This window comes from Larus michahellis, chromosome 7 (assembly GCF_964199755.1).
Source record: "Larus michahellis chromosome 7, bLarMic1.1, whole genome shotgun sequence".
In the NCBI taxonomy this organism is placed as follows: Eukaryota; Metazoa; Chordata; class Aves; order Charadriiformes; family Laridae; genus Larus; species Larus michahellis.
In genome coordinates, this window is record NC_133902.1 from 37,814,670 (window position 1) to 37,827,356 (window position 12,687).

The window sequence follows — 12,687 nt, forward strand, 5'->3', positions numbered from 1 at the left end:
ACAATGATTTAAAAATAAAGCAAAATCAAAACTACAACAAAACTCTCTTTCTGCTCATAACGGGGAATATGGAGGTGCTTTAAATGCAGAGTAGTGTCACAGGCAGGTGTAAAGGAGTCCAGAATTTGGAAAAGGCAAACAGGGCTGTCAAAACAACCTGCGTGGAGTTCACTTAAATAAGCTTTTCCAGCTAACAACCTGGGCGAGGGGATGAAGTATAGGCTCAGAAAGTCTGCAGACCCTACCAGCCTGGGCAGGTCAAGGATATGGTACAGAGTAGAGCTGCCACTCAGAGGCTGGAGAAATGGGTTGAGCGGGAAGGTCTATGATTCTATGGTTCTTCTATGAAGTTAGACCCAGGCAAATACAACATTTTTCCCCTAGGATGGAATAACCCCATGCAGCCAGCTGGCTGAGGAACAGCTTTGCAAAAATGGACCAGGTGGGCAATGAGTGCGGGAGAGTGCAGCCAACTGCACACTGGGCTTATTCACATGAGTGTAAGCAGCAGGCAGAGGGAAGCCATCATTCCCCTTTAGACAGCTGCTTCCTTGATTATATTTTTCTGGGGCCAAAGATATTGGAGGAGGGCAAAGCAGGCACAGGCTGCAAGCAAGGTGGAGATGTTGCCCATACCACTGGGGACAGGTGACCCAAGCCAGGTTACAGGACACTGCTGTGCAAGCTCCCCTCTGCTTGGGATACACACTGGGCCAGACCATAAGGAGACTAACACACAGTTAAGTTCCACTTTCAACACCATTAGCAATTTATTAATCTGTCAGTCAATGCAACTTCCAACTCTGACAAGGAAATGTGAATGCCCACCCACGCCATAGCCAGGCTGTGCCCTGACACTTACCACCTCAGTGCTTTCTGCTCCCATTTCCCCTTTTTCAAAGTGGGAATGATGCTGGTGACTTCACCTGTGAAGCTCTGGGAAGCCAGATGCCACCAGCTGGCGGTAAGAAAATTGAGGGACACACTCCTCTTTCCCATCTTTCTGGGGGAGGATAGGTGCCCTTCCCCTCCCAGCACAGGCTTCAGAGCAGAGAGCACCTCAAAGGCGGTTGCTGGCACCCACAGGACAGAGGCCAGCTCAGCAGGGATTGTGCAGTGCACCCCATCACAATGATGGGCACAGGGGAGGCCCCAAATCCCACACTTTTGCCACAGGCAGCCAACCCGGACAGCACAAGGGGAAGATAAAGGTGGCCTTGCTCTACCCAGGATGAGAGAGTCTGTCTAGACGTGTAATACAACACAGCCTGGCAGGTTTCCCTTCTCAGATCACCAAACTAGTCTGAAAAGGCACTTTACTCCCCATCCTGTGAGGGAGGATATACTTGGGAAAAACCTTTAAAAGCAGATTTTTAGTAGAGGTTCAACTCTGCAGCACCATGACAGCCCTCCTCCCTGGCAGAGGCAGCGGTCCATGTGTTAAGATCAGCACTGAGATATCCTACGCAGGAAACACCCCCGTGGCCCCACGCAGCAGCGGATATCTAAGACAAGTTAGAGGCCACGGCATCTGCAATGGCCCAGGTTCAGGCAGACAGGACCTCCTGCACAATCTTCCCTGCTCCAGCCAAGGATCTGGATTGCAGTTGCCCAGCAAGAGGGCTGTTGGGATGCAGCCGGCAGAAACGCCCTAGCGTCCAGATGGGGAAGACATTGCGGTACGCAGTGTAACTGATGGCACATGACTTGTTGAATACCCCAGCAATATTCTCCTGAAACAGAGAGCAAGATGGTAGGGGTGACAGGGGGCCACAGCGTGTCCAGGATCTGGTGCTGAGCTCATTGCCTTCCTGAAGTCCCCCACCAAAAGCCACATACAGCTTCCCTTCCAGGTAAGGGAAAGCACGCCATTGCAATGGCTGCACAATGCCCAGGACATCTGCAACACCAAAGAACCCCTTGGAAAGACCAGACGAAAGGTGTACCTGAGGCCAGTCCCCGTTGGGCAGCTGCTTATCAATCAACACTTTGATGCCCCTTTCCAGTACTTCGATGTCAGGGTACCTGCAAAGCATGAGGGAGATGCGAGCACTCTTATCCAAACTGTCTGCAAAACCCATCCATGTGCTTAGGGAACTCAGCCACCTGCAGGCTGCCCTGAGATTGTCCCAGGCATGCTGGGTGCTTTGGGAAGGCCCCTCACAACCGTAGGACACCAGACATTATGAATACAGCAATATTTTCCCAGGCTGGAGGCCTGTGGTTGTGATACAGACCTTTGCTTTGCACTGGCTCCCCCTCGCCCAGCACTGTAAGCCTCAGTGACCTGTGGAGCGCTGTGCAGGCCAGTCCCTCATTGCAGGAAGCTTGTGACCAACAAGGTCACAAACAAACATGGCATGACCCACACCAGCCAGGCCCAGGGCCCGTGCTACCCCTGCCACACAACCCAGCCTGCATTTCCCATCTCCCTGAGCACTCAGGGACAGGTGGTGCCTGAAGATGTGAGAGCTGCTCCTACCTGACAGCCATGAGCCCCAGCAGGGCCCAACATGTGTTGTGGATCTGCGACATGGCACTCTGCACGTATGTGCGCTGCTCACACGACTCGAAGTCCTCTCCCCACCCGCCATCTGCCATCTGCTTGGAGAGGAGGAACTTGCAGGCCTGGTCCACCTCTTGGCACGCAGCCCTGCAAGGATGGGGCAGAGAATCGGACAGGGCACACCCGTGTTTCCCAGCTGCAAACAGGAGCTATGCTCTGCCCTGTCCACGGCCGGGACTGCCCTGGGAGTTTCAGGCTCAGGCAGTGAGTGCCCTGCTCATACCGCAGGCACAGGATTTGGGAGGGGCAGTACGTGGGGCAGGAGACCCCATGCGCAGCCAGGGCATCCACTCATCCCCACCACAGAGGCAGGCAGGGGCAGGGGAACCAGACAGCCCCTTCTCACCTGTCCTCATATATGTGCTGCATACTGGCGAATGCCTCCAGACCAAACCAGGTGCCATAGGTGAAACAAACCCCCCAGCTCCTAGGAGGAAGGGGAAAGCCGTACTGTCAGGGGTCCCGGGCCCCAGGTAGAGGCAGGCTGCAATGTGGGTGTGTTCCCAGCAAGAGCAGAGCCAGGCATAGAGCTGCAGCCTGCTTTCCCCTATGGTACTACCACGCATGTCCTCCCTGCTCACTCAGGGTCAGCAGACACTCTGGGACCAGAGGAGCTGGAGCCACCCTAGCCCCCACAGGTTGTCTGGGTCTTGTGCAATGTACAGCGCGCATTGGAGGCAGATAAAAGAAGAGCAAAGCGCAGAAGCTAGAGAAGTATCAGTCCCTACTTGCCCTTCCCACAGATCCTGCCAGCCAGCTTGCCATGTCCCTCTCACACTGGAGCAGCCAGGGGAAAACTGGGCACCAGGAACACTGCTTACCCTTCCCATGACCCATCAGCTCGCTGCTTCTTGCGACAGAAGTCCAGGCCCTTCTGCAGAGTGTCCCTGGTCAGGAAAAAGACACCCACCTCAGAAGCAGCTCAAACTCAGTGGCTGCTTCATCAGGGGCATCCATCAGTCCCCCTGAAGCTTTGATGGGTCCCATAATTAGAGGGCTCAAGAGGCAAGAGCACAAAGACAGGCAGCCACATTGTTCAGGATCTGAGTCAAATCATGCATCAGTTGGGTGCTTTTCTGCCCCATGCCAGCACGCCAGCAGGGGACCCAACCTACAACTGGCTGCAAGATCAAGGCAACTGCTAAGTCAAGAGGCAGGCAGATCTCCACCAGTTTCACCCAGCCTGATCCCAAGCAGCCTATGCCCTGCTCTTTGAGAGAGGCTGGGCCCCAGCCTCTTGCAAGGGCCTCTGGTTTGGAGAAGTCTCCACCATCCCAGCTGTGCACACACCAAGGGCCACTGCAGGGGCTGCTCCACGCCAATGCAGAACCCTGACAAGGCTCAGCAAGGGCTGTGCTAACAGAGGCCATGGCAGCATGAGACATTGCAGCCTGCCTTCTCCCCTACCCGACTCTCATCTCAGTGCCTCACCTGATTTCTCGGGCTCTGTACTCAGGGAACTCATCGTGGAAGTGTTTCAGTGCCTGCATGACAGCCGATGTGCACTCCACGTAGGTGTAGTCAATCATGATGTCACCTGCCAGCAGTTGAAGGATATCACTGCAACAGCCCCTCCACTGGGGAGCCTTGGAGCCGCACACTGCCAACCTATCTTGGACCCAGGCCATGCTTATCCCAAAGAGGGACCTGAAGCAAAGCCAGGCACCCACTGGGCACCTCGAGGCCAGCCCACAGAGGACGGGATGACCAGCCCCACACAGCTCCCCTTACCAAACACCTCCGAGGGGTTCAGCAGCTCCAGTAAGTGGCCTCCTCGCTTGGTTTCATATGTGGCAAAGCCTCCATCTGAGTTCCTCATGCTCAGCAACTGCCCAGACAAACAGAGAGAGGGGTTGGGACTGGTTCACAAGCAGTGTCACCCCAGTCTGGCCCCAAGCCAGGTGTGAGGACAAAGTGAGACCCACAAGTCCATGGGGTTGGCAGATAACCCAGGTCCCACACTACATTGACAGGCTGGCCCAATCTGGACTGTCACATTAAATTATGTCCCATAGGTAGCTCCGTATCACAGTAAATATGGTGTTGTCATACAAGGCCACAGGCCTTGTACTATCTCAGTAATACCAGATCTAACAACCGACACATCAGTTTAGCTGCCCGCATTTCCCTTGGCCCTAATTTTTGCAGCGCTTACCACATTCACGGCATCAAAGAGGCGTTCAGGGGGAACAAGCTTAGCTATGAAGGGGCACTTCTCCTGCAGCAACATAATTGACTTCAGCCCCTCTGCTGTGCAGTCTGCCACGATCCAGCCACAGTCTCGGGTGCTGAAGGGGAAGCCACCCTGGAAAGGGTTCAGGAGGGCTCAGCACTTTCCCCTGACCTGTTCCGTTCTTGTAAGGGAGAAGGTGCTGCCTCTCATCCCCGTCCCCTCTGTCCAAATCCCAGCCCCATTCGTGCCTCCTTCAGAGACCACTTCTGGCCATTGTACCTTGTTCATATGGCGATAATATTTCTGGTAGTCGGGTGGGTTCTCTGGGATCTGCAGGAGACAAGAAACAATTGAGAGTAGGCTGGAGGTCCCTGGCTTCAGGACCATGGTCTGAAACCATCCCAGATGCAGAACTGTGTGGGACTGGGCACCACCTGTCTTTTACTGAGGGAGGCAGACAAGGAAAGAGATCAGCTCTGGAACTGGGAGTGGTGAAGTGAAATCACATTTTGGCCTGGTTTCAGCAAGTGTTGCCAAGTCTCCTCTTTGGGTGCTTTCCTGTAAGGGAGCCATCTACTTTCAAGGTTCCCATTGGCAGCACCATAAGCAATACCTATCACTGACGGTGACCCCCACCTTGAGCCACTGGCCTCTCCAGCAGGAGCTGAGCTCACGCAGTCACTAGCCAAGGAGTCTGGATTTTCCAGAAGGGTGCCTCAAATGTGTAGGCACCAGACAGGACAAAGGGCAAAAAAGCCCAAGCTCTCAGTTTTCCAGCCTCTCTTAGTCTAAGCACCCAACTCAACATACCTACGCCTGGCCACAGTCCTCTCCAAGCTGCAAAGATGTCTCCCAGCAACAGGGAGCGGAAAACAGGAGGCTGTCCCTAGGACTTTGCTAGTCCAGCCCTTCAGAAGAGCTCTTTAGAAGGCAACAGATGCATCCCACAGGGCTCTGAGAAGCAGACAAGTCTACACAGCCAGCATGTGAGAGACACCACCTGAGGCTCTGCTCACCTGGGTGAACCGGAGGAACTCATAGGCATTTTGGAGGCAGGATGTGAATTCAGGCATCTTCTGGGCTTCCGCCTAGAAACAGAAGTGAACAGTTTGCAGTCAGCAAGGAGTTGTGGCCACCAAACATAACCCTCAAGAAGAAAAGGATGTGCTGGGACCTTGCTGACCTGCTGATCTAGGTGTCATTAAGGCCTGGCCCTTCATATAGCCCTTTCTGTAGGTTTGCATTCATACTTCATTTACTGTTTCCATTACAAACCTCTACAGTGAGAACTGAACCAACAACTGTTGCTGGCATCACTGAGAGAGATATTTGCATGACCACATTAGGGGTTTACCAGGGCAATCACACAACTCTCCAAAATGCCCACCACAGCTGTCTCTGCCCCAATGCAGGAAAGCAGGAGACCTGCACGCTGTCCCTGCCAAATGGCAATGATCTAGGGCCAAGCAGAGCAAAGAGGAAGGGCCAGGGTTTTACTACAAGACTCCAGCAACTGGGAATTCTAACCTGACCCACTCAGCTGGCACTGTGGGCTACTGCTTCAAAAGCAGCTGGCAAAGATGGGTTGTACCAGCTGTGCTCGGCACCCTGCCTAGCACGGCTGAGGTGGGCTCTGAGAAGACATGTGTTTGCCTGGCCCAGTCATACGATGCAATGCCAGAGTTGGCACAGCAGAGGTCTGAAGGCACGGTAGGAGCTGCTGGTATTCAGGGATGTGCCAGGAGAGACAATTTTCCTAAGGCAGCACATAGCACTGAGAAGCACAATACCTCCAAGAAGGCTTGGATGGCAAAGGCAGTATCCCAGAGCTGTGATCCATTTGTGCCCTGGAAGAGAGAAAGCAGATAGTGAGGGGCAGGTGCTGGCAGCAGCCTGACCTACCTGGGGTCTATGGGACAGTATATCCTTCCTGCACTATCCCCACTAGCTTCCTCTGCCCTGCATCTCAGTTTTACGTCACCCAGCAGCATGGCTGATGTGCTGGCATAGAGGGGACAGATGCAGCAGCTTGGGGACAGCAAGGGGACAGGAAATGAGACAGCTGCTTCAGCCTGCTCTATGCACAGCCAAGACAGGATATGTGGCTAGTGACAGGGAGCAGAGGGACACAACTACTATGAGAGAAGCACAGCTCAGTCCACATGCAGTATCAGGGGCCCGTGAGGCCCCAAGACCTATGGGGATGAAGGGGATGAAGGCCTAGAGCTACCCCCTCCGCTCACAGCCACAGAGAGGCAAACTATTAGGATAGATATTACTCACTCCTGGCACAGCCAGGGGAAGTGTCAGTGAGACAGACAAGGCCATCAGGCACCAAAAGGTGAGATGTCAGGAGCTCAGGCCCAGGGTGAACAAGCTATCCCATTATTCCATGGGCTTCCCCAGCATGCCAGGGTCCCTCTCAGTCACAGCTGAACTCCTAAAGCACTTCACCTGCATCTTCATGCCGTCGAGGCCCAGCCTGTGGGAGGAGAGAAAGCACAGTGCTGCAGCGCAGACACAGAGAGAGTGCCAGGAAGCGGATTGGGAGCCATGGTGTGCTCACACCACAGGAACCAGAGCCCTATGCTGTGCCAGGTGGCCCACACTCAGCCCTTACCAGAGATAGTCGGGGATCCTGGAAACATGCTCCTGAAAAGCTGGGGAGTTCTTCCCATCCACGAACCAGCGAACCAGCATGTTGATCGTCTTGGAAATCTGCCAAGAGCAGTGTTGTCACTGGTCTGGATACAGCTTCTTCCAGCCCCAGAGACATATATCCCTCCCACCCAGCACAAAGCCATCTAGCGGTGTCCCAGGCTTAATCCTGACAGCTCCATCTGTAGCATCACTCAGCATAGTTGAGTCAGTTGTGTAGGTGCCTCCGATCATTTCCCTGTACCACAAGGAGAGGTACCCCTCACCAGGGCCACGGCTGTCCCCGTGCCCTCTGCATCTTCTGTGCCCTGTCAGCATTAAGCTCTTGAGCATTAGGAGCAGCAGGAGTTTTGCCTGAGCAAGATTTGGTGATTATGATTACACACCACAATTGCAAGGGGTCAGGGGTGGGCAAAAGCTGGTCCCTAAAGAGCAAAGGACAAGATTTTTAAAGGATCGACAGTAGGTGTCCTACCGGCCCAATGCTGATGCACTTGGTAAATCTGTCATCAGCTTTGATGTGGTCGTACAGCTCTGTGATGGCTCGCTGCCGCAGATGGGTGCTGTGATGGGCTTCGTACACATTCATGATGGCTACAGAAGAACGGAACATGCAATGAAAAACCCACCCCATGCAACTAGATTCACTTGCTGTGGCAGGCTGCACCACAGCTCACGTGATGACTGGTTGAGGAAAGCATGGGAACTGCTCTGCCCCAGACTGGCCCAAGGACCAGGACACAAGGCCCTGCTGCTCTCAGGGAGGGAGAAGCTCAAGGATCACACGAGCCATGTTTCCATCCCAGCTCCTGGGCATATACCAGTAGCTGGCAGTAGGACCTTAAGAGCCTCCATGGTACAAGGCAGCTTCAGTTCCACCACCACCAGCTCTCATGTCAAGGGCCCTTCCGCCCCAGCCAACACTGCACTCACCATAGGCAACCCCCAGCAGCCAGCTGTGTGGGGTATATATATCACAGGCAGCCACATTGTTCCTCTGGGCTGGCCAGTCTATGCTGGTGTAGTCTTCCACATATAGTTCCTGACACAAGACAACAAAGGGCATCAGCCTGGCAAGCTGGGAGCAAGCACCCAGAGGCTTCCACCTACTGCTGGATGTTTGCTCTGCTGCCTGACAGAGAGACTGTGTGGGTATGAGAGCTACGACTTCGCAAGCCAGAGGCTGGCCCACAAGGACATGGCTGGCATAGCAGGTGGTCAGGCAGCCACATATCCTTGTTGGGGAGCCCCACCAGGGTCAGCTCCTCACCTGCCGTAAGCTCCGTATGAGCTCATCCTCTTCTGCTGACAGACGCCTGGCATAACAGTAGCTCATGGGGAGGTAAACCTGGCGGCAGTGACACCAGAGCCGGGACGGGTGGGCTGGAAACCACGTAGGAAGCAGCCTGTTCGCAACAGAGAAGGTGCAGCTGTGAGAAACAAGGACGGCTAAGGACAGCACAGAGAGACGATGTGCTGACAGGGGGATGCTTGGAGCAGGGCAGGCCTTTCCCTATTCCCTATGCCAGGCCTGCTGCTGCTGGTGCAGCTGCAGGAGAAAGGAAGGGAATATCCACACAGCCTGGCCCTGCTCAGATCCTCCCCAATAGGGCTGCTCCCTCCCCACCGCGGCCAGCAGACACCACTTCTGTCCCAGCTGACACAGGGCAGGCAGATCCCAAGCTCAGAGAGGAGGAAGTGGAGAAGTCTATTCAGGGGCCCCTCTCTTCCCCACGTGCTTTTAAAGGCAGAGGCCCAGACTGACGGTTAAGTGCATTTGAGGACAAAGCACCAGCAGCAGCCCTTGGTGCTGTGCAGCCCCTGGGTTCACCCAGGGAAAAGGTCATACACTTTCCCTCTCTGACATCCAGCGATGCTCCAAGTAATCAGAGAGGGTACAAGTGAGGGTTAGAGCTGTCAGCCTTACATGTGGCTGTCTCATCCTGCTAAGGCCCAGTTCTGGCTGGCCACAAGAGCAGAAGACACTGGTGGCAGGCAGGGAGCACACAGATGTATCAGACACCCTGTGAGTAAAGCTAACGAAGACGAGCTCTGCCATCTCCCTTCGGTGTAACGTTCAGTGCTGTCCACCCGCTGGCTGGCCTTGCTTGAGCACCCCCAGTTCCAGGCCATAGCTGGAGTTATCACAGCAAACACCCGTGTCTGGGACAGCTCTGGGTCGAGGCTGGTGGAAAGACTGACAACACCCCTACCATTACATCAAGGGTGGCACATACCACATTTCTGGGAGAAGTGTGTTCATTCCCTCCCAGCTGTAAACGTTCAAGACAGCCAGCCAAAACTTCCCCCAGGAAGGGATTCCCACAGCACCTCCTGCAGAGAGCGATATCAGCTTTCAGGGTTAACACAACCATGCCAGCTCCCTGCTTTCTTCCCCATCGCAGCGTCCACTTCTCTTCATGTTTGGGAGCATGACACTCAAGGTGGGACACGTCCCAAAAAAGTGCAAGCAGGCAATGGTACAAAAATGTAACACACTTTCCCATCATTAACTGAAAATGCAGGTGTCATCAAAGGCAAGCAAGAGCAACAGTTCCTCTGCTACCTGTCAGCCCGCCATGTTCCACACAGCCCTCGGGTCTGGCCAGACCTCTCTCACCAGTGCACCAGCCTCACAGCTGCTGTGCTGGGCACAACGGAGCTGACCTTTGCTGTGCAGGTTGACACGGGCCCTCACAATGTCAGGGTCATCTGGTCCAACCCCCAGGATCCTCAGGGCTATGTAGTTGAGTGCTGTGCCAAACACGGTCGATTTGTCTTCCACATGCCTGTTACGTGTATACACAGAGACAGCATCGCCATTAGCCAGCTATTAGCATTAGCCAGGCACAACCCACTGCAGGGCTGTCTTTCTTGGGGTGAAGTGGGATGCCAGGGGTGACTGTGGAAAAGGGGAGACCCAACTAACCCAGGGAGAAACATTGCTCTGGACTACCCTGTCACACAGGACGCTTTGGGATAAAGTGTAACAGAGGAGATGCAGTCAGACTTGATGCTCCAGCCACCTTTGTGGCAAAAGCTGTACCTGGAGTGCTACACAACCAAGTCCAACCACCCAGAGGTATCACAGCGGCCAAGTCCCACTCCCCAAGCCTAGGCAGAGTTGACGGTAGCTCCAAATGCTGGACCTTGGAGGTGCCATCACTATAGGAAGCACCTTTGCTACTCACAAGCCCCAGCCTCCGTCCGGGAGCTGCACGGAGCGCAGGTAGCGCACCATCTCTTTCCGAAACCCCTCCGGCAGCTGGATCTTTACAGTGTGGCATGTGATGAGGAGACCTGGAAGATCACATAGGCTGGCTGTTACACAAAGCCAAACGCGACGTATTCGCCCCTCTCAGGGAAGGCGTCGCGTAAAGCCTACCTGGCAGGAGGAAGAGGGGCCCGCCGTAGTCGCCTGCCCAGTGTCCGTCCTCGGCCTGCAAGGCGGCGTAGAACTGCATGCCCTTGCAGGCTGCCTCCCGGGCCGTACCGGCCGCCGGCAAAGGCCGCAGCGTCGTGCCCTGCGGGGTGACAGAACCTCAGCCGGGGCGGCCCCTCGGCCCAGCCCCTGCTGCCCGCCCGGCCCCGGCTCGGCCCCCCGCCCCGCACCGTGTCCAGCCCGAGGCTGTGCTCCTCCAGCGCCGTCTGCGCCCGCCGCTCGCCGCCCGGCTCGCCGTCGTCACCATCGCCGTCGCCTAGGTAGCACCAGCGCTGCCGGCCGCCCTCGCAGCGCAACCGCCAGGCGGGCAGCTCTGTGGCCGCCGCCGAACGCCGCGGGCCGCCGCGCCGCCGCACCGCCCTGCCGGACACGGATACCGTCAGCCGCAGCCGACGCTCCCGCTCCGCCCCGCCGGCCCCCCTCCGCCGCGCCGCGCCGCGCCGCGCCGGCACCCACCCGCCATCCGCCGCCATCGCCGTCCCCGTCCCCATCATCGCCGGGTGGCGCCCCGCACCGCCCTGGGCCGATATCGCCCCATGGGCGGCAGCCAATGGGGCCGCGGAGCCGGGCGGACCGCCCCGCCCCTAAGCCCCGCCCCTGCCGGCCGGCGTCCGTGGCGCAGGGCACAGTGCCAGGTTCTGGTGCCGGGTTCTGACCGTCCTCACAAAAAGCCGCGTGAAGTGGCTTTGGGTTATAAAGGTGCTCTCACAAGGCTGTCACCCGGCCGGTCACTGCGACATCCACCCTTTTGTCCGGGGGGGCGGCAGGAACCTCCTGCCTGCGTGTACCTGTTGTCCGTGTCGCGGCTGCATGGGTGGCGTTTCTCAGAAGTCCGCTGCCAGCTCCAGCAGCCACCACGTGCTTTGGTGCATTTCTTGGCTAATGACTGAGTTAAGAGATCTACCAGATCAAATTGCTATCGATGGAGAAAAATACTGTTTCTTTCCTGCTGACGGAGAGCCCCAAGTATAACCAGCTCTTAAGTGAATACAAATATCCTTGGCAAAAATGGAATATTCCAAGACTGTTGCCAAACTACCTTCATGGTAGAAACAGCACTGCCGAAAAGCGTGCCTCCTACACCTGCCAGACCAACGAGACCACAGGTAACTGCTGTAATTCGCAATGCCATATACATGCGAGAATTTCAGTGGTCCGGTCTATATTTAGAGTCAATATACTCAAGCTTAACACTGGGGAAACTATTTTTCCACAAACCAGTCTTTGAAACTTTAGACTGCTGATGTAAGGAAACAATATCAATGTGCATGGCTTTCTTTCACACCGATATGTGAAAAACTGTTAAGTAACATTATAGGTGTTATCTCAGTGATTGCATCCATGGCAGCTTTGGGGAACGTAGGAACTGCCAGGGACTGTGTTTGGCCAGCAACCCAGTCTTCTTCAAAGAGAAATTTTTTAAGAGGTCCAGGCCTTCATCCTTCTCCACAAGCATATATATAAGGCTCTTACACTCCTCACATTTCTCCACAGGAACTGACTGGGGTAATAAAATGACACCTGTGCGCTCTTAATCATGGGTATTGCTAACCTCTCTTCTTGGTAACAGTGGCGACCTGTTCTGAGTTTCACTGAGTCTGAAATCCACCAAAGGCCTAAGACATTGATCCTGTGCTGCAATGAAAATGGAAACATGCCACATCAGTAATGTGAAGCAGGCAGCTTCACCTTTGGCTCACCCCATCTCATTTTTGGGAAATGGTGTGTCTAGGCAGTGAAACACAGTGAAAACCTGCTTTCTTCAGCATGTTCTCTGTGTTTATCAACCACCTGCTTGTACTGTGCCACCAGAAGAAGTCTGGAGGAAAGATGCTGCTTTTGCTGCTT

General features: G+C 55.1%; 1 protein-coding gene across 2 annotated transcripts; it reads right to left on the minus strand.

Moving 5' to 3' along the window:
- Positions 1–740: 740 nt before the first annotated feature.
- Positions 741–11,364, minus strand: LSS (lanosterol synthase). 2 transcript variants are annotated; one of them, XM_074594364.1, is made up of 22 exons: positions 11,296–11,345; positions 11,010–11,199; positions 10,783–10,921; positions 10,589–10,697; positions 10,065–10,186; positions 9,635–9,731; positions 8,668–8,803; positions 8,331–8,439; positions 7,873–7,991; positions 7,360–7,457; positions 7,194–7,221; positions 6,530–6,586; positions 5,756–5,827; positions 5,019–5,069; positions 4,722–4,871; positions 4,298–4,394; positions 3,998–4,103; positions 3,388–3,453; positions 2,913–2,993; positions 2,483–2,653; positions 1,947–2,025; positions 741–1,733 (listed from the first exon to the last, which is right to left on the minus strand). In XM_074594364.1, exons 1-22 carry the CDS (start codon positions 11,331–11,333, stop codon positions 1,548–1,550), a joined length of 2,301 nt encoding a protein of 766 aa, XP_074450465.1. In that variant the 5' UTR covers positions 11,334–11,345; the 3' UTR covers positions 741–1,547. The 2 variants fall into 2 exon arrangements, with proteins under 2 accessions (XP_074450465.1, XP_074450466.1); XM_074594365.1 differs by lacking the exon at positions 11,010–11,199 and having other exon boundaries at positions 11,296–11,364.
- Between the last annotated feature and the right edge of the window lie 1,323 nt (positions 11,365–12,687).

Bases quoted from the DNA above. Each gene is read 5' to 3' on its own strand.
- LSS (XM_074594364.1), bottom strand. From the start codon at position 11,333: ATGATGGGGACGGGGACGGCGATGGCGGCGGATGGCGG. The intron at 8,440-8,667 runs GTGAGGAGCTGA...GTCTTGTGTCAG, and splicing joins TCATACGGAGCTTACGGCAG to GAACTATATGTGGAAGACTA. The intron at 2,994-3,387 runs GTAAGCAGTGTT...CCTTCCTCCTAG, and splicing joins GCTGATGGGTCATGGGAAGG to GAGCTGGGGGGTTTGTTTCA.